Source organism: Leptodactylus fuscus, chromosome 8 (genome assembly GCF_031893055.1).
Source record: "Leptodactylus fuscus isolate aLepFus1 chromosome 8, aLepFus1.hap2, whole genome shotgun sequence".
Taxonomy (NCBI): domain Eukaryota; kingdom Metazoa; phylum Chordata; class Amphibia; order Anura; family Leptodactylidae; genus Leptodactylus; species Leptodactylus fuscus.
Window position 1 is genome coordinate 84,736,164 of NC_134272.1, and position 24,563 is coordinate 84,760,726.

The 24,563-nt window shown below is 41.2% G+C and overlaps 1 protein-coding gene across 1 annotated transcript in view; it reads left to right on the forward strand.

Moving 5' to 3' along the window:
• LRP1B (LDL receptor related protein 1B) overlaps positions 1 to 24,563 on the forward strand; it is a 1,094,775-nt gene that overhangs the window by 701,790 nt on the left and 368,422 nt on the right. Inside the window, exons 23-27 of the mRNA XM_075284520.1 lie at positions 2,123 to 2,368; positions 5,344 to 5,541; positions 9,347 to 9,551; positions 13,056 to 13,220; positions 15,374 to 15,618. Of these exons, the coding sequence (XP_075140621.1) occupies positions 2,123 to 2,368; positions 5,344 to 5,541; positions 9,347 to 9,551; positions 13,056 to 13,220; positions 15,374 to 15,618 (1,059 nt within the window). The remainder of the gene's footprint in view (positions 1 to 2,122; positions 2,369 to 5,343; positions 5,542 to 9,346; positions 9,552 to 13,055; positions 13,221 to 15,373; positions 15,619 to 24,563) is intronic.

A 24,563-nucleotide genomic window follows, 5' to 3' on the forward strand; every position in this document is an offset into this window, starting at 1 on the left:
TAATACAAGGCCTTTCTAACTTTACATGCATTCTGCCTGTCACTAGCAATAAAGACTGTCATCAAATGCTAACCTTTTCACTAAAAGACTTCCCTAGAAATTTCCCACAAGACGCTTTAATGTTTCTTCGTGTTTTTCTCTTAACACTTTAAGTTGAACGTTTTAAATTCCATTCCTACACATGTAATAAAAAGTTTTTCTTGTGTCACTAAAACTGGCAATATTTTACCTGCCAGATTGCTTATGAATATTCAAGCTAGACCAGCATGAAGCATCTAATGGTTCCAAGTCCATGGAGTCCCCATAGGCACGGCACCGAGCCATAGCACCCCCTGTGTCGCTGTGTGGCACTTGTATACGACACTGCCTTATGTGGATAATTATCGCTATAAAAATTCCATATTTCCACAATTTTGTTTTTGGAAGACGAAGGAACATTATATAGTTCTGTATGAAATCGGAGTCCTTTGTAGGAAATTGGAGCCATATGGAGGTACATTATAGTCCCATAGACGTATATATTACAGCTTATTACAGTTCATAGAAATTGGAGCATAAAAGAAGTTGTAGTATAATTGTTTTTTTTATATATATTAACAAACTGTATACATAGTTGAGTTTACATGCCCGATGAAGACTGAAACGTGTTATTGTTAATTTAATAATGATTTCCCTCCATGTCTTCTTAGGCTACGTTCACACGGGGAGTGGTATGGCAGATTTTGTCACCGAGAGAGAGCCACGTCACTTTCGGGTCAAAACCTGCCTGCCACGACTGTCTTGGCTTCCCCCTCCAGAGTTGGCTCAAATGAACGGGCCGACCCCGGAGGTTGCTGCCGCCAGGTGGACTCCGCCGCCCATCGAGCCACGGAGGCCGTCTGAAGAAAGGGCAGCCTGCTCACGGAAAAAAAGTAGCCTGGCGGTCTCCATAGACCACCATTGTGAGGGGGCGGATTACAATGTGGATTACGCGCCATAATCCACCCCCTCTGAGCCCGTGTGAACTAGCCCTAATGGTTCCAAAAAGGATGTTGGTCATCTATAGAACTCATAGTGCCTCAGCTCGAGCTAAAGATCTTATCAAGACATCATATTTGAAAACTGTTGACTGCACATTGGTATTTTCCAAAGGTACAAATTGTGGTTATGATATTGATAGAATAATTGATACAATTGATTTATGATTGATTTCTGGTTAATGTCAAATCAGAATTTGAGAATACCACGAATGCTAAGGGGTTCCATGATCAAACAACGCCATACTTTCCACTTAGAGAGTGACCAACAAGTCTCGTGTTATATTATGGATTTTTTGATGAGACTGAGCTCACTTAGGCAATGTCCATTAACCTTGTACTAAGCTCTTCTTTCAAGTCACCATGTGGCTTTACATATGGATCCTTAAAATAAGAATTTTTGCATCATATGTGTATATAAGACACTGTAAATCTTGAGTTTACATACATGCCCGATGATGAAAAATTGGAGAATTGAAGAAGAAAGAAAATGGAGATAACCCTATGAAAGTTGAAGAAAAAAGTGAATGAAGACGGCAATAAGAAAAATGAAGGGAAACATTTACAGATCTCACCAAAACATCATTAAGAAGACAAAAATATCCATATCTTAAACACTTATTATTCAATAACTTGTCTAAAAAGTGTCTAACAAAAATGAACCAACCGTAATTTTGCCTTCCCTGATAATCTATTCCCTTCGTAGTGTGAAAAAAACAGATTAAACTTTCACAAGAACAGGTTGGAATTAGGTGGATATTGAAATATACAAGACTTTGTTGAAAGGGGTTAACTTGGGTTAATTAAGGGGTTAATTGTAAATAAACTAGTCCGGAAATGTGAGAATCCGGAAGGATGTATATTCCAAAGATCCCTGGATAACCCCTATAGCTCTATATCTCGGGAGAGAATATCAGGGTCTTTCACAGCAAAGTAACGTTCTAACCCCCTGTACGAATATACAGTATTATGACATTCCCCCACTGTACATGGTAAATATGGGAATTCACTGTTAACAAAAATACACCTCTTTATGTCTTGTCTGGTTACCTTTGGGTGACATGTCATGTTTTTGTAATGTCTTATCTCTCTTCTATTCCTTTCAGATGAATGTTATCTGAACAATGGCGGCTGTAGTCACCAGTGCAGTGTGGCTCCCGGAAGAGGAATTGTTTGCTCCTGTCCTCAGGGAATGTTTTTGAGTGTTGATAACAAGACTTGTGACATTGTGGATTATTGCACAAAACATCTAAGATGCAGTCAAGTGTGCGAGCAACACAAAAATGTTGTCAAATGTTCATGCTATGAAGGTTGGACATTGAATCCTGACGGAGAGACGTGTAGCAATGTTGGTAGGTAACTTGTAGGATGTGACCCTTACTCTCATGTAGTAAAGTATAAACAGTCAAAGTGAATGTACAATGGATACGTTATTGCTTTTATATGTCAGCATTCTGATGGCGGTTTTGTAGAGGAGTCATGTCCTTATCAGGGAAAATGACAATGACAAACACTTGTAATGTTCTTACATAAAGGACTCAATACATAGACACCATTGTGTAGAAGGGGAGATAGTGATTGCTGTACAAGCGCTCACCCCCAACACCCACAAGGGTCAGTTGTTTTACAGGAAGCCAAGTTATGTATCAGCAAACTTTTGCTACGTTGGATGTTACTTGGGTAACCAAAGGAAACACTGACATGGAGAGAACACACAAACCCCTTGTAGATGTTGCCCATGGTATGATCCAAATCCAGGACCAGTACTGAAAGACTAGAGTGCTAACCACTGAGCCTCCGCTTCACCCATATTATTATTAAGACCACTACTATTTTATATACATGTACTTTACATAGCAATGTACATAGTGACTAGTGCCATCCCTTCTTGCTATCACTTTATGAATTGTGGGAGTCCAGCATCTGAAACCTTTATCGATCCTGAATTTCTCTGCAATTCCCAACCACCCCCTTGTGCAAGGAAAATGAAGCCGGGCCCAGTCATTGGGCAGGGAGAAAAAGTAAAAAGAAACAACACTGTATTAGTGACGCATCTTCCCCATTCTCAGGATTGGTGGGGATCCCAAAGCTTGGACTTGCACTGATTATAAAGATATGGAATATGCTAGTGATAGCAATGAGATGGGCGGAGTTGGGCGTAGTCAACGTAGAAGTGGGTGGAGCTAAATTTGCCACGGCGCGGTCCTCTAGCATAGTTTCAATTTCTTATGCAGCCCCATGGGAAAATTAATTGCCCAACCCTCATCTAGTCATTGGTAACAATTAAATTTTATTATATTTATATAATTGTATTTATTAATTTTATTTAATATTAAATTTGGTTTTATTATATAATTTAGCTGTAACTTTAGGAAGAACATTAATAAATTGATTAAAAAAAAAAAGTTGATGAAATGTCAATAAAGAATGTTTTTCCAATGACTTTTCATTGCCTTTTATTGTCTCTTGTGATAAGAAGACAGTTTGTCCAGTTGCCGAAGTTTGGGATAAATCTGTTAGCTCTCTCACCTATATACGGTATATAGGAAAATCTCTATGATAAGCTTTAGTATAACCATTTCTACCATGAATAGGAAGCAGCTGATCAGATGTTTCTTACCATAATATATCATATTGTTTTAAGACATAAGCACCATAATTATCTTTGCGCCTACCAGACCCTTGTGTATGAGTCACGTCTACACACATCGATCTATCACTTACAACCAACTACATGTGCAGACGGCCATCAAGTTAACTTTGCCTCCCTCCCACCCTCTTCTGAGTCACTTTAAAACTGCACTAAAACACATCATCTCGGGAAAAATAACCATTAAAACTGTTATTTAGCAATTGTGTATTTTTCATGGAAACTAATGGCTATGCTGTAATGTAGCTTGCGGTACTGAGACACACAGAACTCTTTCCAGATGGAGATGAGGAAATCAGAGGGTGAATCTCCTATAATGGAGTCAGTTTCTCCATTTTTTTTTTAATCAAAACTAGTCATCTAGAGTCATTCACCTTAAGACCTTACACCAGAAGTCTACGTAAGGAAGGACACATCTCTATATATCTGTCTTGACTTTAGAGGATGGCCCCTCTGACAGTCCAGTGATATTGGTGCCAAAAGTAACCGTACTGATATCTCTGTAATTGGGGCAGTTACTAGCAAATCTAACGGTGCTGTGAATTCAGCGCCCTGTTATCTTTCCAGTTTTATATAACATGGCGGGTGCTAATGGACATGAAAGGTCCTTTTTCACAGTTATCCATAAACGTAATAATAGGAATACTTTTTTGCTCATCATGGAATGAGGTCTCAAACACAGGGAAAAACCATATCCATGGAGTATATATGGCACTATTAGAGTCTTGTGGAAACTTAGTGTGTCGTTGTATGGTTCCTCCATAAGCCAGTGTATTTTCCCTACGATCCATCCTGTAAAATATCTTCATGGCACATTATACATTGGAACATAACCTTTGTCATGTCATATCCATGAAATAAAATAGTGTAGGGACCCAGAGATACAGAAGAAACATATAATAACAGGTTAATTTTGAAAACTTCTTTCTAAAAAGGAAAAACAATGGAAACATTTGATAAAATATATCCAATTTGTGAATTTTAGCAGGGATTTCTGGGGCCAGGGTCCTCCATTTCATTCGCTTGTCTTGCATTCCCCTTAAACTTTTGGCACGTTTAATCCATGCCCTCTTTTTCTGAAAATCTACGTCCACATGTCCATCATGTCCAATTTTTTTTAGCCCAAACTAGATATGCCAAAGTGGCCCACTGCACCAAAGATGCTCCATGTCAATAAGAGCTGACAAGGATCAGACACCAGGTTATTCGCCTCCAAGCGATTGGTATCACAATGGACCACAGGATGATGCCAATAAGGACAACTGGTTTTATTGAATATAACAGATAATGAATTTTAGGGTGTCAAACGCATAACCCTTCTTCAGATCAAGTGACATGCAGTGGGCTAGACAGACAATGGTTAAATTACCCTTCCCATGAACCAATTGGGGTCAAGGGTCACCAGCTCATCAGTCAAATTAACATGTAACATGTGCATATGTATACAATAGTATATTCATTGGTTACAAATACATAAATACTAGATCTCCATGTTTCCACCAGTGTCTAGTTGCACCCACACTAGTTAATCTGGGCTTATGCATTATATAGCTTGCTATGACCCATATCTATCGTTGTTATAAGCAGCCAGAATCCAAATTACCATTTCCATCTTCATAGTCATTATCTCTAGTCTTAATTAACTTATTACTAATAATGTGCTTAATTTCATTTCAGATACATTTGAAGCTTTCATCATTTTTTCCATCCGTCATGAGATAAGACGGATCGACCTTCATAAAAGGGATTACAGCCTATTAGTGCCTGGTTTAAGAAACACTATTGCACTGGATTTCCATTTTAATCAGAGTTTGCTTTACTGGACTGATGTTGTGGAGGATAAAATATATAGAGGTCGATTATCAGAGACATCAGGTAAGTGTCAGCGGGAACACGATTAGAATTCCTTAACATCAAAACAAATGGAAATTCACTAATGTTCATTGATGTCTGGGCTGTATATTGACTGGCAGTGACTGAGGAGGCTGCGGATGAGGGATCTGCTTTGAACTATTCATAGTGGTTATAAACAAGAAAGATAAAAAGCATATTAATAGACTATATATAGAGATGTATCATCAAAAGTCATAGGATTCTATTGAGAAACTGGAGAGAACACTGTATGCCATAGTGTATATAGCACATTATTGATAGAGATGAGTGAGGTTCATCCACCAATTTCGTTTTGGGTCGAACTTGTTCAATCCCAACCATAATAACTACTATTATACTCATCCTCACCTGCCCTGGGCTCCCTTGTGGCATATAGGGCTCCTTCACAAATGTCTTTCGTCCTCTTCTGGCTTCCTCAAGTTTTCTGGGTGCCATCAGCGGTCACATGGAGTTTTTCGATCTCATGCAGATTTAACACAACTTTCATGAAACAAACACCCATGACTACTAAAACTCAAACACAAGCCCCCGAGGTCTAGTGACATCACTCAGGAGGCCAGAAGAGGGCTAACAATGCCAGCTACGAAGCACTTGATGCTTCAAGAGAGTCCAGGAGAGGTGAGAGGAGGTGACTATATCTGTTTATGTTTCTGCTTCTCCCTTGGACCTCTGGGATCTGAAGGGACTCTGGATTATATTAATAATTTGTGAATGGTGAACCCAAGGTTTTTAGAAACTGGTATAGATATGACCCAAGGTGCATGGCTGCCAGAGGATGCATCTCAAACTATGGATCTCCTGATTGGTTCCCCTGAAATACTGGTCAATGAAAAGCTATATCCACCTTTATAGTAATTTGTATTGCTCCGACACATCAAAAATACACAATGAATAAGTTTTGTAAGTACTATTCATTAAAATGTAATACATATTGTGCATGCTGTTATGTGTCTATGGTTGAAAACTACAAAGCCTATGTACACATGTCCACCCATGCCTGTTCTCTTGGCTGGGAATGTCCAGATACTTGGGTCAGAGCTAAAGGAGCTTTTCCAAAAATAGGTTAAGCTGACTATCTTGTATGAGTGACCACCTAATGGGAAGTTGTGAATAGCAGCCTGGCAAGGCTTTTGTTACAATGTTGCAATATTGTGTTGAACTGGTTTCAAGACAAAATGGAACACTTGACCAAACTGGAGATCGGTTAAGTGTGGACACATCTGTAATCTGAACCTTCAGACAGAAGAGATGACAAAGGGAACACATTACCACATGTAGGATGTAGGATAAGACTTCACTGACTTTGTATCTTGCCTGTGTTACATGAAAAACATCAGTCGGCATATGACCTGTATTCACAATTTTCTAAAGCTACAAATATATTGAATCAAAGCTATATTTACCATTTAGGATCAGATCCTACTTTCTTAAAGATTTATAGTTTGGCTTCTGCGTCCTGATTTCTACTTTTGAGACGTTTCTATGGATAAACAACAGTCCTTCGCAGCTCTTGATGTGACTTGAAGTCCCGATCACCACGAAAATAAGTCGAGCAAAGTCTTTGTAAAGTTACTCAACATATTTTGCATATTTACATAGGGAAATCTTGTTAAAACTAGAAATAAGCCTCAAATAGGAATTAAGCACTTCAAAACACAAGACAAGTTTTTATTTCCTTTTAAAGTGCAAATTATCTTTCATACACATAATTTTTCTAATTTTGATTGGAATAAAAAATATGTATTTTTCTTGCTAATTCCATTTCTTCAAAGATACTTATCTCAGGATGGCTAATGGTAATACATATAACCGTATTTCATATACTCTATAAAGCTGAGATTAAAAGCCTGTGAAGTATGTAGATTTAAGAAACACCCCCGCCCCCACCTAGCTAACATTTCAATGTTTTTATCCGGTGCCCCTTTTCACATTTATATATTCCACTTCTGTGTTTTTCTTTCTTTGCATCTTTATCCAGAAGTTTTAACCACTTTCGCTTAGTTAGTTCTTCCCTATGCTCAAAGAGGACCTTTCATGTCCTCAGCCACATGTAGGACCAGACTGAACCTGGAGGCACCGGAACACCGGGGGCAGGTGAGTATGCTTATATTTATCATGTCCTCGGCCACATGCGGATTTATACACCACTGAATACAGCGCACTGTCGGCTTTCCCATTATGTGCCCCGGGGCAAGAGATATCAGTGCCTTTACTGATATCCCTTTACTGTCAGAAGGACGTTCCTGACAGTCTAGCTAGGCTGTGAGGAACGTCCCTACTGTCAGCTTTATACTGTGGGAGGGGGCATCCCTTACCGCCCAGCCATGACGCTGAGCTGTGAACAACGCCCCTTTCCCTGACGTTACTCGTCCAGTTTAGAGTAATTCCTGGACAGTAAGGACAGGACTATCAGGAGGGATGTTCCTCAGAGCCCAGCTAAACTGTCAGGATCACCCTTCTGACAGAAGAGAAGAGATATCAATAGCTCTTGCCCTGGGGCACATAACGGGAAACCCGGCAGTGCGCTGAATTCAGCACACTTTTGGCTTTTTAGCGGTACATAAAACCACGTGTCATGTGTCTGAAGGAAGTGAAATCGGGACCTGCTTCTTGGTTGTCTTCTTTCGCTGGTTATGATGTCCCGAGTCCCTTCCCTTAGGTCGTTTATGGTCCTATGGAAAGGACCTGGGGATGTCACAGGTAGTGACATCCCCGTGTCCTTTGCTGAGGCCACTGATTGGCCTCAGTGGTCATGTGCGGAGGGGACTTCTGCCAGAAAAAACAAAACTGAGCAATAGGACCAGCCGGCTGGGAGACCCCACAACACCAGGGACAGGTGAGTATGTTTTTTGTTTTGTTTTGTTTTTTTCACCTCCTCCAACCTAATAAAAAAAATGATCCTGGACAACCACTTTAATATTGATGAGCAAACCTCGCAAGATTTGTTTTGCAAGATTTGTCTATCTTACTTAGAGCCATAAGTGCAATTACTATAGTCTAGGATCTGTTCAGACCCAAGAGGATAATAAGTATAGTCCGAGGGGAGGTGCAGAAACATAAACATTTATACTAACCTTCTCTTATCTCTCCTGGGCATCATCATGGAGTCCTGCATTCCCTTGGGGTCGTCTTTTAGCCTATTAGGTGACATCACGGTCCTGGAGAACTGCTGAGGCATGTGATTGGACCTCGGTTGTCACATGGGGTGCACCAATGTCATGGAACTTTAATGCATACATCATGATATCAGCACGCCCCTTGTGACCGTTGAGACCAAATCATAGACTTCAGTAGTCCAGAGTGGGCTGGAAGAGGACCCTGGCGATGCTGAGGAGAAGTGATGGTAGGTGATGTGGTGTTTGGGAAGAGGTCAATGCTAAAGCCTGCGATTGGCTGCAGTGGTCACCTAGTACAAAAGGGATATCACTGGTAACTTTAGTTGGGGACCCGTATACAGAAGATTGGAGCTGTAGAAAGCAGAGAACTAGAGAGAGGTAAGTAAATTGGTTTGTTTATGTTCATGGTCCCCTTAAATGCAAAATTATTTTTAAAAAAGTTGGAAGACCCCTTTAAACATGGACACGTCTGTATATAGTATCTGGTCACATTGCTTCATGTTTTCTTTCTCAGCTTCATAAAAGCATGCAAATCCCCTTTAATCCTGATTAGTAATGATTTCCACTGCAATTAAAAGAATAAATGACAGGCGTGATTACAGCTGCAAAAAAATGTCTGCATATTTTTGGGCTAATGAGATGATGATCGAATCTGTGTCTTCTCTATCTAGGTGTGAGCGGAGTCGAAGTCGTCATTCAGCATGGCCTGGCCACACCTGAGGGCTTAGCAATAGATTGGATAGCTGGGAACATGTATTGGATAGATAGCAATTTGGATCAAATCGAAGTTGCTAAATTAGATGGCAAAATGAGATCGACATTGATCGCCGGTGGAATGGAACACCCCAGAGCCATCGCATTGGACCCGAGATACGGGTAAATCAATACCACTTGCTTTTTTAATTACATTAAATAGGATTTTATGTAGCAATATATGTGTATGTTTGTACTTATACTCCAGGCAGAGGCTGGTTATCTTTGGTCCATAGTGGAGTTTCCTACTCACCATCACTGTCACCTACTTGGTCTCCAATTATCTAGAGATCTTCTTGGTTTTTCATTCAGTCTACTCCTGTTGGTGTTCGCACCAGTTTTCATTAACATTTAGGAAGCTTACATGTAAAATAATGCTAATGAAGAAGTTATGAAAGTCTCCATCAAGGAATATTATTCTGTATACAGATTCTTGGGTGGATCAAGACAACCACCATGGCAATCTATTATGATAGTATTAATGGAAATGTTCTTAGATGAGGTCACATTTTAAGAACCCTTGTCTATAAATCAAGGGGTGTCTCTTCCTTTGAACGTCCTTCACAACGTTACCTTTGATGGAAAATGCAATGGTTACACTGGGCACCATATAGTAACATATTCCCCAATGGTAGCACTGCAGGAGAAGTGAAGACTTGCTCCACAGTTCCATTGCAGATGACAACTAATGTTCTGTGATTAGGGTTGAGCCGATCTTTAAATTTCAGGAACGTTTTTAAAATCTGATTTTCGATCATTTTCTGGCCGATCCCGATCTCAATCGTAAAATTGCTTGATCTTTCCTGATCCCAATCGCTCAACCCTATTAATGATATATACATGAATAGGGTTGAGCCGATCTTGAGATAACCTTCGACCTTGATCCCGCCAGAAAAGATCAGGTTGGAATTCTGATCACGATCATGAAATTTACTCGATCACCTATCGGAATCCGATCTTTTCCAATCCCGATCGCTCAACCCCATCTGTGATTCCAGCATTGACATAACCTTGAGCACCTTCAATGTTATGGCAAAGCTTTCTACTCTACAGGCTGAACTGAGAAATAAGCTAAAGACAATTGGAACATGGTCAGCCTGGTCGATCAATGGGTCAGGATGGTCAGAAGAGGTGGTTGACTAAGGACTCTACAGGCCCATGGCCAGATGTGGTCTTTGGTGGGAGTCAAATTTAACATGTACTTGGAAATTCATGCACATGAGGGTGTTACCCCACTATAGTGTATTCATATTTTATAAGGACATATACAACAGTCCTTTAAATTGAATATCATTTTATTGGAAACCCAAATGCTGAAGACAGACATTGACTTATCCCAAGATAAAAGATGGAAGATGACCAGCTTTAATAAAACAAACATGATTTTGTGATACTCTATCAAGAGTTGTTTATCCTGTAGGTGCTGATGTTTGGCCACCCAGTGGTTATGATGTGCATTACACCCTCTAACAATTTTTGTTGGAATGTCAGCATAATGTTTTGAGTTTGTATAATTAAAAATTGATACATTTGCATCCAGGTAATAGGTAATACATGTCATTAATAAATATCACTTATATAATCTTATACCCTATAGGTCCATGGTAGAATATCTTGCCCTTTAACCTTTATCTTGTCACCTCCACATGAATCAGTCATATTGGATTTCGGCTTGTTTAATTACACCTAAAAACTCATTAATATTTAGACCAGATTTGACAGTGAAATGAGGCTGAAATCGGCAGCAGATGCCGTAACAATAGATCCTTATCATTGCTTAATTTTCAGACGCCTGCCCTGGGTTCTAATAATGCTCCAGTTTTTCCAGCTGAGGTCATCATCATCCTAATGCTTTATAAGGAACAGGAGTTATTACATCTCCTCATTCTGTCTGACATTTACATTAAGTGGTACTTGACCTTTTCAGTCTAACATTTTAGATATTCCCTGTTTGAAGAAAATCATTTTGATAATGCTGCTCAATGGCTCAGTTGATTTTAATGGAACTTTAGTTTGCTTTACAGAAGTTGAATTTATCACTATTGTGAGTTCAGCTTCGGAGAGACGGATTGTGATATTGCATGTTTATTAATTACCTCTCATTTCTCATAGGCAAGGTTAATGGGTCTCTAGTGTGATGGGGAGACCAAGGTAGAGCCATAAAATGATACCCTAAGCGGTTATTTGGGATTATAAAAGTTTTTTTTTTTTTTTTTTTCAAAAACCGCACCTCTCATTTTTATAAGGTTTATTTGGCATTACATCTCCGCCCTATGCAAGTGAATTTGGCTGAAGTTATAGCTATGGTTGAGATTTCAGGATCGATTTTAAAATACGATTTCCGATCACTTTCCAGCTGATCGCGATCGTGAAATTTGCTCGTCGATCTTTCCCGATCCCGATCACTCAACCCTACTTGTAGCCCATGACTTCACTCTTCTCCAAAGGATGTGTCTTGTACTGCAGTCCAACCCTAATCAAGTTAATAGGACTAAACCAATGGCACCACTCTAGTCCATAGACTGTGCCGGGTAATGCATCTCATTTGGTTCGGCCCATTTATCATAATACCATTCCCATTCATACATTGTTTTAGTACTGCAACTTAGCCTATTCAAGGTAAGGAAGAACTCTAGGTTTGTCCACCCCCCCCCCCCATTCGTAAATGGGTGCTACAGAGGAGAGTTAAACCTACATATTGTCAGTTTTTCAATGCATTCCTATAAAACTCAGAGTAAGGCTTTCTGCATTGGCAGACTGAGTTCTAGTTAACCAAATACAACAGTGATTTTTTTTTTAATGTAGATTGTGACCCCATATAAGGATCCCAAAGTATCTCTTTGGAGCACAGGAATAAATCCACGAAACATGGGGAGAACATACAAACTTCTTGCAGATATTGTCCTTGGCAGGAATCGAACCCAGGACTCCAGCGCTGCAAGACTGCAGTGCTAACCACTGAGTCACCATGTTGCCCCTTTTCAGGGCAATTGTTTGACAAACTCAGCAAGGAACATTTCTTCATGTTTAGTTGGAACTTTAATTTTGTGGTAACGATTTAGGTCAATGTAAGACAATCTAATGTTGCAATAAACTTAGACTAGACAGTCTAAGGATGTGCCAAATTTCTCATTCAACATCAGACACTATGATAAATCTGGCAAATATCCTGACTGCCTGTCTAAGTCTGTGTTTTTAGCTAAAGTCTATTATTAGTAATTGTGCACCAATGTGTTCCAAACCCAAGGCAAGACTATTATAAGACATATTACAAGGTCCAATGATGCACATATGATATGTATATTACATTTGCTATGAGAATATGGAGCAGCTGCTTCTTGGAATTTGACACATATCATGTTATTTCCATTTATTGTAGAGCCCAACAGTAGCTCAAAGACACATGTGGAAATATGTTCCTGCCCCGGGAGCTTATATTAATAAATACACTGCATAGGGCTGTGAACTTCTGATACAGAACAAGTAATAGGATTTATCTGCTGGGGGCAAAAGGAACAGAGTGTCAATGACTGTCCCTGTCAGATATGGTTTATATGTTCACAGCAGACAAGTTCTCGGATCTGCTTTTGCTTCCGGAAACATTAACTCTACCCCTTTTGAATGCAGAATACTCTTTTGGACGGATTGGGATGCCACGTTTCCACGTATCGAGTCTGCATCAATGAGTGGAGCTGGGAGAAAGATTATTTACAAAGACATGGAAAGCGGAGCGTGGCCCAATGGTCTCACCGTGGATCATTTTGAAAGGAGGATTGTTTGGACGGATGCCAGGTAAAATTCTGCATGGTCAATGCGTATGGAAATTAGTATAAAAAAAGAACTGGCGGCATGTAACCAATCAGACAACCTATCTCATGGGAAAGAAACGTTTGGGATGAAATTTGGACCCCTGCCATAGTAACTGATTGGTGGGTCTAGATGCAGAGACTAGAGAGGAGCGAACCAAATTTAAGTGGGCTCTATTGTGCTTCTGTGCCAGAGAACCCAATTTCACATGTTGTTGGCACCCAATGCTGCCCCAGCATAAAAATTGATAGGTCTTGTTGGGCAGGAATGACAGGAAAAAATGGGTGCCCTGGCAAATTCTAGCACTAGGGTTGAGCGATCTTGAGATTTCAGGATCGATTTTAAAATCCAATTTCCGATCATTTTCCAGCCAATCCCGATCCCCAATGTGAAATTTGCTCAATCGCCGATCGGGATCTGATCTTTCCCGATTCCGATCACTCAACCCTAGTCAATGCTTCTCTATGGGAAAAGTCACTTTTAGTTTTGAGCCGATCTTGAGATTTCAAAACCCAATTTCCGATCATTTTCCAGCTGATTCCGATCGCGATTGTGAAATTTGCTCGATCGCCGATCGGGATCTGATCTTTCCGGATCGCTCAACGCTATCTAGCACCCATCTTTGTTCATGGTCTCTGCCCATCGGGACCTCTCTATCCTCATGATAGGAGCAGTACTGGGTGACAAACACAGGTAAAAATGGCGGCTCAAACAGCTCATTTAGGTCCGGATTAAAAGTTAATTTTCTTGGCATTAACAAAGGGTTCAGAAGCAAAAGTGGTGGTGGAAGACTCCCTTTAAGCCAACTCTATGATGAATAACCAACTCAAGTTATCACGTGATAGGCTACAAGTAACGGGGACTCTACATCTTTAGGCTCTTACAAGTTTAGTTTGCATTGGGATATCTGGAACGACTCAATGATTTTTTTTTAGAGGTCCTTTGTGAATTATACCAATGTTCTACGTATTCACACCTTGCGCTCATTTTATATTTTATAGCAATATATTGAAGTACTGATCCCCTCCCCCGCCTTCAAAATGTAACCTTTAAGTTTTTCACATACACAGCTCTAATGTATCGTGCATGCTCTGACCAGCCTACAGTAAATTCTGGAACATGTTCCAATTCTTAATGGGGCTTGTTAGAGAAAAGTTGTGAGAGCCGCTGTTACATCACCCATGACTTTCACTACATACAGGAGTCAGCCTTCCTACAATGTACAGAGCTCTTGATTCTGATGAGACAGAAATTGCTAGTTCTAACCATTCATTTATTCAGCATTTTATCTTGAAAAACCAAAGAACCTCTGTAGAACATCACAGTAGAGACAAATGATGTATAATAGAGGTAATGGAGGGCAATTACGGTCGCCATTGACAGTTCTATGGACGGTACAGCAGCTATGAAGACATTGTACATATAAGCAAATGGGCTCTTATTAATTGCATTTTCCTAGTTTAGAGATTGATTCCATCATGATAGAACACAGATTCTATTTGGGAGATCCCCCTGTGCGCCCCCTTCAAGGTAATATTTATTGTATTATCTGACAAGGAGGGGGGAAGGGAAGTGACAACCTCTATAATCACATTTCTTGCTGTGACACAAACCAGTCCAGGACTTATGGTTATAATACATTATACACCATCCTGGTACTTTTTCAACATGTGAGATGATTGACCCCCAAATCCCAAAAAATTTAATTTAATTGGAAATCGAAATTTTTGAGAAATGCGAGTTGAATCCAGTTGTTACATGTCTAGTTGTCAGGTTTTGAAACCCATTATCCACAGTATGCAGCACATCCATGACATCCCATTGATATCAATAGTTAGGTGTAGTACTATATTTCTCCAGTGGGGGCACTGCAGGATAATTAATCACTTGATGACAGGTTTCCTCTAGGGCCACAGCAGCAGGATACCCAGTGATCAGCTTAGAACTGTACAAAGCTGACAACTCTGACAACTCTTTAATGTTTTTCTACCTTTTGACTGCAAATACAGTATAATAATCTTCAAAGTAACTGAAATAAATAACATGTAAATTCTAATCATTGATGTATTTAATGTCTATGTCTCCTGGAGAATAAGAACAGTTACCAGCTAACTATCACATTCTATCTCTCTATATAGGTCAGACGCAATATATTCTGCTCTATACGATGGAACCTCTATGAGGGAGATTATACGGGGTCACGAATACCTTTCTCACCCCTTTGCCGTTTCGCTGTATGGGAGTGATGTTTATTGGACGGACTGGAGAACTAACACCTTGTCTAAGGCAAATAAATGGACCGGTCAAAATGTCAGCGTCATACAGAAGACCAGCGCCCAGCCATTTGATATACAAATTTACCATCCAAGTCGTCAGCCTCAAGGTGAGTGAATACAATATGATTTTGAGCCCATGCTATCCACCCTGACCTTCTGCCTGTTCATTGACTTTAAGCCCATGCTATCCACCCTGACCCTCTGGCTGTTCATTGACTTTGAGCCCATGCTATCCACCCTGACCTTCTGCCTGTTCATTGACTTTGAGCCCATGCTATCCACCCTGACCTTCTGCCTGTTCATTGACTTTGAGCCCATGCTATCCACCCTGACCTTCTGCCTGTTCATTGACTTTGAGCCCATGCTATCCACCCTGACCTTCTGCCTGTTCATTGACTTGAGCCCATGCTATCCACCCTGACCTTCTGCCTGCTCACTGACTTGGGCCCATGCTATCCACCCTGACCTTCTGCCTGTTCATTGACTTTGAGCCCATGCTATCCACCCTGACCTTCTGCCTGTTCATTGACTTTGAGCCCATGCTATCCACCCTGACCTTCTGCCTGTTCATTGACTTTGAGCCCATGCTATCCACCCTGACCTTCTGCCTGTTCATTGACTTTGAGCCCATGCTATCCACCCTGACCCTCTGGCTGTTCATTGACTTTGAGCCCATGCTATCCACCCTGACCTTCTGCCTGTTCATTGACTTTGAGCCCATGCTATCCACCCTGACCTTCTGCCTGTTCATTGACTTTGAGCCCATGCTATCCACCCTGACCTTCTGCCTGTTCATTGACTTTGAGCCCATGCTATCCACCCTGACCTTCTGCCTGCCCACTATATTGACTTAACCCACCAGTTTTGACTTTGGCTCGTTCTTTGACCACATCCCTTTCCTGTCTTTTTGGTGTTGCGCACTGTTGTCTCTTGACCCCCTTGGATTACCAGTCAAGCTACGAAAATTACTCCCTAGTTAGTGACCTTGTGTTTCCTGACACCAAAAGCCGCATTCACGTTTAGGGTTTAAAGGTAGAAAACCAAGGGGACACTTAGATATTGGTCACAAGGGCAACCTTAAGTCAAATCCATTCAGTGACACAGTGGATTTACACCCATTGTGTTATATCGTGTCACAAAGTAAAATGCTATACATGTCTATTTGAGCATCCTGGTGGTTATTTGGTGAATTGCAGCCTGTCAAGGCTTTTAATTGGTATGTTATTATATTGTAGTAATTTGGTTTTATGAGAATTTGGAATCCTTAATCAAACTCAAGCTATTGTAAGTTCAAGGTGGACATGTGTCCATGATAATTTATGACTCTGACACTTTTTTCTAACAGAGATGTGACTTTACATTAAATAAAAACTATATACTTTATAAACTATTTTTTTTTTCTAGGAATATTTTCCTTACTAGTATTCTGTGCATTTCAGAATAGTCTCACACCAGCTTTATATCATAGTGAATTACAGGGCTATATCTCTAGTATTTATTTGTGCTGTACATATAGCAGCAGCATATCCTGCAGCGTATAGATATAGCTATCAGTCACATCAGTCCCTGCCCTCTAAGGAGCTCACCATGTAAATACTGAAGCTCCAATACCAAAGGAATTATTGTATTTGTAGTCTCTGCTGCCGCTAAATGGGAAGAAAGCAGCGTATAAATGTACTGAAAAAGCAAGTGTGGGAGGTTGCGAGTGTGTCTACACCAACGAGTGTTTTATCTTACATGTGAGACTTGAGATTAGAGATGAGCGAACCAGTTCCAATTTCCCCAAAAATTTGTATTTTAACAAATTAGAATTTTTGAGGGTTTGCTGGGCATTTTTCAGGCAGGAAAGATGTTTAAAAACAATAGTTTAACATATGACTTATCTTTCCTGGGGTCCACCTCCATAGTAGTATTCTCTGGTCTTCTTCTGGTGGTGGCTGCCATCTTGACTTCATTTGGCTAGAGATGAGTGAACACTAAAATGTTCGGGGTTCGAAATCCGATTCGAACAGCCGCACACTGTTTGACTGTTCAAACGGGTTTCGAACCCCATTATAGTCTAAGGGGGGGAAATGCTCGTTTCAGGGGTAGGCAACATTCGATCAAATTCTGCTTACCAAGTCCATGAGTGAGGGTCCGGCTGGATTCTTCTCCCTGCGCAGCGTCCCCGCGTCCTCTTCCGGCCTTGAATTCACTCTGCCAGGCATCGGGCCTGGGCAGAGCCGACTGTGCATGCCCGCACTACAAGTGGACATGCGCAGTCGGCTCTGACCAGGCCCGATGCCTGGCAGAGTGAATTCAGAGCCGGAAGAGGACACGGGGACGCTGCGCAGGGAGAAGACTTCTAAAGGTAAGAGAAGAACCAGCGTTGATTGGCCGACTGTATAGCATTCTGCCAATCAACGCTGGTTCTGCATCGAATCTTAACTTCAAACAGCTAGTAGTACTCGATCGAGTATGAGTATTTCGAATACCGTAGTATTCTATCAAATACCTACTCGATCGAGTACTACTCGCTCATCTCTACATTTGGCCCCTTTATGTCACCATTGAGATTTGGTATTGGGCCAAAGCCTTTGCATTGGGGGGTGACATATGTTGGTGCAATATCATGAATGCCACCCCCACATGCCCAACCTAATCATTGGCCTCAGTGGTGATAGCTGGGCACCGAAGATGACCAGAACACAAGAAGTGTTTGAGACAGAGCTCAGGAGAGGTGAGTATTGTTTATTTATTTATTTATTTATTTATTTATTTAATTTATTATTTATTTATACACCTTCCCTACCACTTGGTTATTACTCTGGGGCCTAATGAGTCCACAGAATATAGTAAGCAACAATTTACAGCATATATGGTGATCGAGGGGTCAGCTTCTATGAGTATGACATTGCAGAGTGGACAAGGGTTGGCACAAAAGATAAGAACACTGAAACTAGTGGAAAAATATGTGTAACTAGGTACCAACTAACTCAGTGATAGGAAATTACCTCAACAATCTCTACAGCTGCTACTGTATTGTTTCCTTCACAATTGGAATTTTTTTCTCTAGTCCCCGCCATTCCTGAGCAATCAGTGTTGTTACTTTCAGCAATATGCTAACTAGGCTCTCTACTGTCATGAGGGCAGCTCTGGGATAGTCTGAAACCACCTACCTGACAAAGAGCCTAATAAGTATATTAAGTGCTGACATGAATTGCATTGATTGCTCAGAAATGGTGGGGGCTAGAGAAACCATTCCACACAGAGATGTGTCACCTATCGAAGGATGCAAAGAGTTGGTGCGAGTGATGAAAGGACTTTTTTTTTAATGTGTGGCGGTGTGTTTTTATGTTGCTCGTAATAAGATTTTGCCACCCAAGTGCTGCGACTGTTTTGTGTTAAAATAATACATTTTTGTAAAACTATTTCTTTCTTCTTCTAAATAATAGGTCTTCAGAAGCTTTCATGCATGTATGACGCATCAAATCGAAAATGATTCACCATCAAAATCATGATTTATAATAATGACACCAAATAAAAGCTTAGGAAAACTTTGAGTCGGAAAGCTGAGATTTATTACATTCGGCGGCAGCGGAGTTTCTTTTTAATTTTTCCTCCTGCATTCTAAAATAATCTCGCGGAGCGTAAGCTTGTGTATTTATATTCGGGTAATTATACGTTTTTAAGCTGACACTTTGTGAAGTCAAAGATTTTAGGTTATTAAAGTAGACAGTTTGGATTATACACTTTTTTTTCCCTACCTGCCATTAATTCACTTATATTTCTATTTTAGAGTCAAACGCACAATATACAACGCGAGCGATGCCAGCGCAGACTGTAAATGCATTAACTATTTGGAACAAAGTGGTTCTTATTTTTTGTCAGACTATCTGATGTTTGTAGAAAATGGAATCATGTGATTGATGGCACTTGTAGGATTTCTTTATAGGGGATGCAGTGTAAATCGTGACTATCGGAGATGAGATCGCATGACTGCACCTTACATTGAATTTTTACAATAAATACAAGGCGCAGCATTGATGTATGGCCACATACTGTATTCAATACATTGCCATAATGCATGCTTTGCAATGGAAGAGGCAACATCACTGATGGCCATAAATTGTTGCGGAAATTAAGGGGTGAGGTTTGACCCCATGACGGTCCCCAAATATCAATGCCATATGATGTGCCTGCCATTACCTTAGCTAAAAAGTTGGGTTTGGAGATATCTGTAGCACCAGAAGTTAACAAAAGGTTGTCCAAAATTTGGTGGTTGGGGTCGGTGTAAAACAAACAAACACAAAACATATTCACCTTTCCCCTTTGACTGTTGTCCAAACCCTGTTCCCTTTCCTGTCCCCAAGCCAAAAGTGTAGAGGCTCATGTTAACGCTGAGACCAGTCAGGGGCTTCAGGGGCCAGTAGAGAGTGACCAATGACATCACATACGACACAGGCTCCTTACCAGTGACTCATAAGGCCACTCTTTGGTCTCAGCAGTCATGATATCCTCTCCGCTTATGGCATGAGAAGCAAAGGAGATGACTGGGGATAGGTAACTATAAATATTTTTTACACTCACCACAACCACCCCTGAATTTGTTCCAAATACTGGAAACTCCTTTAGCCCTAAATTTATCAATATCAATAAACAGTGAGGTCTAAATAACTGTGATTGTCCACCAATACTGGGAAGAAGACTATGAAACCTAGAAGAACTGGGCACTAAGGGCTCATTGGCACGGGCACAAAGGGGGCGGATTATGGCGTGTAATCCACGTCATAATCCGCCCCCTCACAATGGTGGTCTATGTAGACCGCCAGGCTACTTTTTTCTATGAGCGGCATGTTGCCATTCACGGACAAAAGAAGCGGGCTGCCCTTTCCTCCGGCGGATTCTGCGGCTCATTGAGCGACAGCGTTTGCCTCGCAGCAGCACTCTCCGGGGTTGGCCCATTCATTTGAACCGACTCCGGAGGGGGAAGTTGCGACTTTCGGAAGCCGTGACAGTTGTGGCAGCTCTCCGCGTCACTCTCGGTGCCAAAATCCACCTTACTACGCCATGTGTGAACTTAGCCTAAGAGAGTATGATGGAAACCACTCTGAGAACCAATGACTTGTGATTAGTCATCACTTGTTCCATATTAATATTTTCCTTCGTAGCTTGCATTTTAGGACCAGTAATTCTTTCAATTTCTGCTGTAGCACCTTAACTGAATACAGAATTTCCCTTCAATCCATGCACTATTTTACATTTGCTATGTGCCTATAAACTTGATTTTCTAATGCTAAAAAAATAACTTTTGTGACTGCAAGTCATTTCACAGTGCAGATCTGGAAAATAGGGCAATTTAGAGCAATTGGAGTTATGCACGGAGTATTGCAGGGTAGAGCCGGAGCTATTGTTTGCATTGAGCTGTGGGAGAGACACATGTGACATTAGGAAGCAACGGGACTAACATGTTGGAAGCAATTGAAGCTACATATTATAGCAGCATGGCTTCATAGTTGATACATCAGTTTAAGGAAATTTTCCCATGATATCCCGGATGGGAAATAATAAGCTAAATATATCAATGGAGAAAATAGATTTACAATTGATTGATATTCGGTGCGTATCCTGCGGGTTGATCGTTCTACTATTCAGCCGGAGAACAGTTCTGTCTGTTGTGTTCAGATTTCTGCTTTTATTTCTGCTTTCTCCCTTCCTACAGCCATAAGCGTCACTGGTGACAATTTCCCAACGACCATTGTGTGATTTTTTTTTTTCCCTTATCATTGCCCAGTGTAAACACGGCCAAATAATAATCTGCTGTTGACTGGCTCTTCAGTGATGACATCAAATTTCTACTTTGTTGGCAGCACAAATGGAAGAGGCCAATAATAGTCAATACTGTTTAACCATTTCAGGACTGGACACATTTTTGGAGAGCTGCAGAGCTGAACCCAGAAGCTCTTGTAGTTCCCGGCCCCGGGCAGTCCCATGACCACCTGGCCTGGAAGTGGAGCTGCATCATGGGGGTCTCATAGGTGTGTACACAGCAATCGGCAAAGCAGAGAGGGTAATAAGCCATTCTTTCCTTCCCTATAGAAGGTCTGGATATAGTAATAGCCGCCCCCTGCTTCTGGATGTATAAAGTCAATGGGCTTTAACCACCTCCACCAACTTCTTGCAACAGACTCTGCTCCATGGATTCTAAAGCAGATGGATTTTCTTTCCAGTCTCTAGTGTACCTGGACAATCAATGTGGTTAGTTTCAGCATGTAATCTGCTAAAGAGGCTTAGTAATGTTATAGAGGTGTTCCTGGGCTGGAGCAGACATGTAGGAACCGCCACCCAGTTGACAGTAAATATTCAAAAATTTGATTTGGCTGCTTTGCTGAGTTTTCCCAATCAATTTGATTCGATCCAAACTAATTTACAGTGGATCATGTTAAAAAATAGCTATTTCCTGGCTGCAGAGAGCCTGTATAATAGTGTAGAACACTACACATTGCAGTAACACAAGGGGAGTCTAGTGTGGTAGTGAAACAGTACAGTGAATCAGTATGACACACACATGACAGGCGTCACTCTAAGGCCGGGTTCACACGATGCATTTTGGCACGTAATGTGGCACGTAGATGCCGCGGGAGCTTTTGCGGGCCGTATATGCTCCCATTGTTTTCAATGGGAGCCGGTACCGTATACGCGGCGCTATTTTGCGGCCGTGATTTTGCGTAAAATAGCGCCGCGTATACGGTACCGGCTCCCATTGAAAACAATGGGAGCGTATACGGCCCGCAAAGCTCCCGCAGCGTCTACGTGCCACATTACGTGCCAAAATACATTGTGTGAACCCAGCGTTAGAATTGCTGCACACCTCATTTATTTGGCCTTTGATTGATTTGATTGTTCCTATTACCAGGCTGCAAACACCCAACTGAACCCTGTTCTGTTTCAATACTCTGTATAAAGTCCTCGCTATCCTTTCCTACACTTCTAATAATCTTTCCCTGAACTTTAGTTGAGCAAAATATCAGTTTTTAAGTCTTCTCTACCACTTTACCTAGTGCCTGCTATCTCTCCCTGCACTAAGTCCACTGAAAAATTTCTGAATCCAAGATGATGGATGGTATTTATAGGGCTGTGACATCACAGGACTGTCTGGGTGCTGATTGGCTGCATGCATGGCATTGTGGGTGATCCTGCGTTCCCAGAGTTCCTTTCCCCATGTCCTAAAATGTGATTCGCTACTACAAAGCATTAGGAAAGCGGGATTTGATGCAAATTCAATATTTCCAGAAATTTGGATCGAATTCCACTTTGTAGGCTTCGATTCGCAAACCTCTAGTAATGAGCTTAATAGGCATGTTGTGTGCTGAAACTGAACTGATTGTTCAGGAATGGTGACACATACACTATGTGATCAAAAGTATCCGGACACCTGGCTGAAAATGACTTACAAGTCGGTGGTGCCCTCCATCGGTAATGCTGGAATTTAATATGGTGTTGGCGCACCCTTAGCCTTGATGACGGCTTCCACTCTCGCAGGCAGACGTTCAATCAGGTGCTGGAAGGTTTCTTGGGGAATGGCTGCCCATTCTTCATGGAGTGCTGCACTGAGGAGAGGTATCGATGTAGGTCGCTGAGGCCTGGCACCAAGTCGGCGTTCCAAAACATCCCAAAGGTGTTCTATTGGATTCAAGTCAGGACTCTGTGCAGGCCAGTCCATTACAGAGATGTTATTGTGGTGAAACCACTCCGCCACAGGCTTTGCAGTATGAACAGGTGCTCAATCATGTTGAAAGATACAATCGCCATCCCCGAATTGCTCTTCAACAGTGGGAAGCAAGAAGGTGTTTAAAACATCAATGTAGGCCTGTGCTGTGATAGTGCCACGCAAAACAACAAGGGGTGCAAGCCCCCTCCATAAAAAACATGACCAGACCATAACACTACCGCCACCTAATTTTACTGTTGCCACTGCACACGCTGGCAGATGACGTTCACCGGGCATTCGCCATACCCACACCCTGTCACCGGATCGCCACATTGTGTACCGTGATTCGTCACTCCACACAACCTTTTTCCACTGTTCAATCATCCAATGTTTACGCTCCTTACACCAAGTGAGGCATCGTTTGGCATTGATATGCGTGATGTGTGGCACCCAATCACCTGACCACGTTCGAAGTCCGTGAATTCCGCGGGGCGCCCCATTCTGCTCTCTCGTACCTGGCAGTAAGTGGCAGCACAATGCACCTAATATGAAAAACGTATGTTTTTAAGGGGTGTCTGGATACTTTTGAACACATAGTATATATCTGGATCTATCCAACCAGGTAGGAAAGATATGTATTAGATCACTAGTACAGATGAAGAAATCAATACATTAAATTGTCAAGTCTATAAACAATATGGTGAATCCAAAATTTCGCAGTTTCTTAACCTATTTACTGTAAGGACAGGATAGTTTTTGGATCCAGAGAATAAGCGTTCCTACAATAGTAATCGCTGTATTATGTATCATCTTCTTATTACACCGTGGTCTATTCTAGTGGCTTTTGTAATATTATCCCCAGCTGAGTCATTGTAACTTGTAATTACTCTTGGCTCTAATGTTCATTACATATACAAAAGAAAAATATATTATGGCTTTGGCTTTGAGAATCCGCCCGTCTAAGCCATATTTAATAATTAAACTCCCATTTATTGACAATAAAAATAACATTTATATCAGCTGAAATACCGTCCAGCTTTAGCGTCTGGGGAACACAACCCAAAGCAAGATGAAATACAGAAATAAAACCGCAGTCTCCGCGGTCAGAGTTGAGTTATAAAGTCCCCACAGGATGATTTTTCAATGGTGTTTTTTTCTGGAAATGAACCACTGGAATCTTTGACAGTGAAGTATATTGTAAGGCAGGGGAAGCAAATGCAATTTTAAAAGAGGCTCTTTAAGTCTTCGGGGACTTTCTGCTTTACATTATCTATCGAAAAGTTAGTGCTGGGAGTTTAAGCGTGGAGAACTTGGAGGAGCGCAGATATGCAGAAGTTAAGAGGAAGCGTTTAGATACGTTGC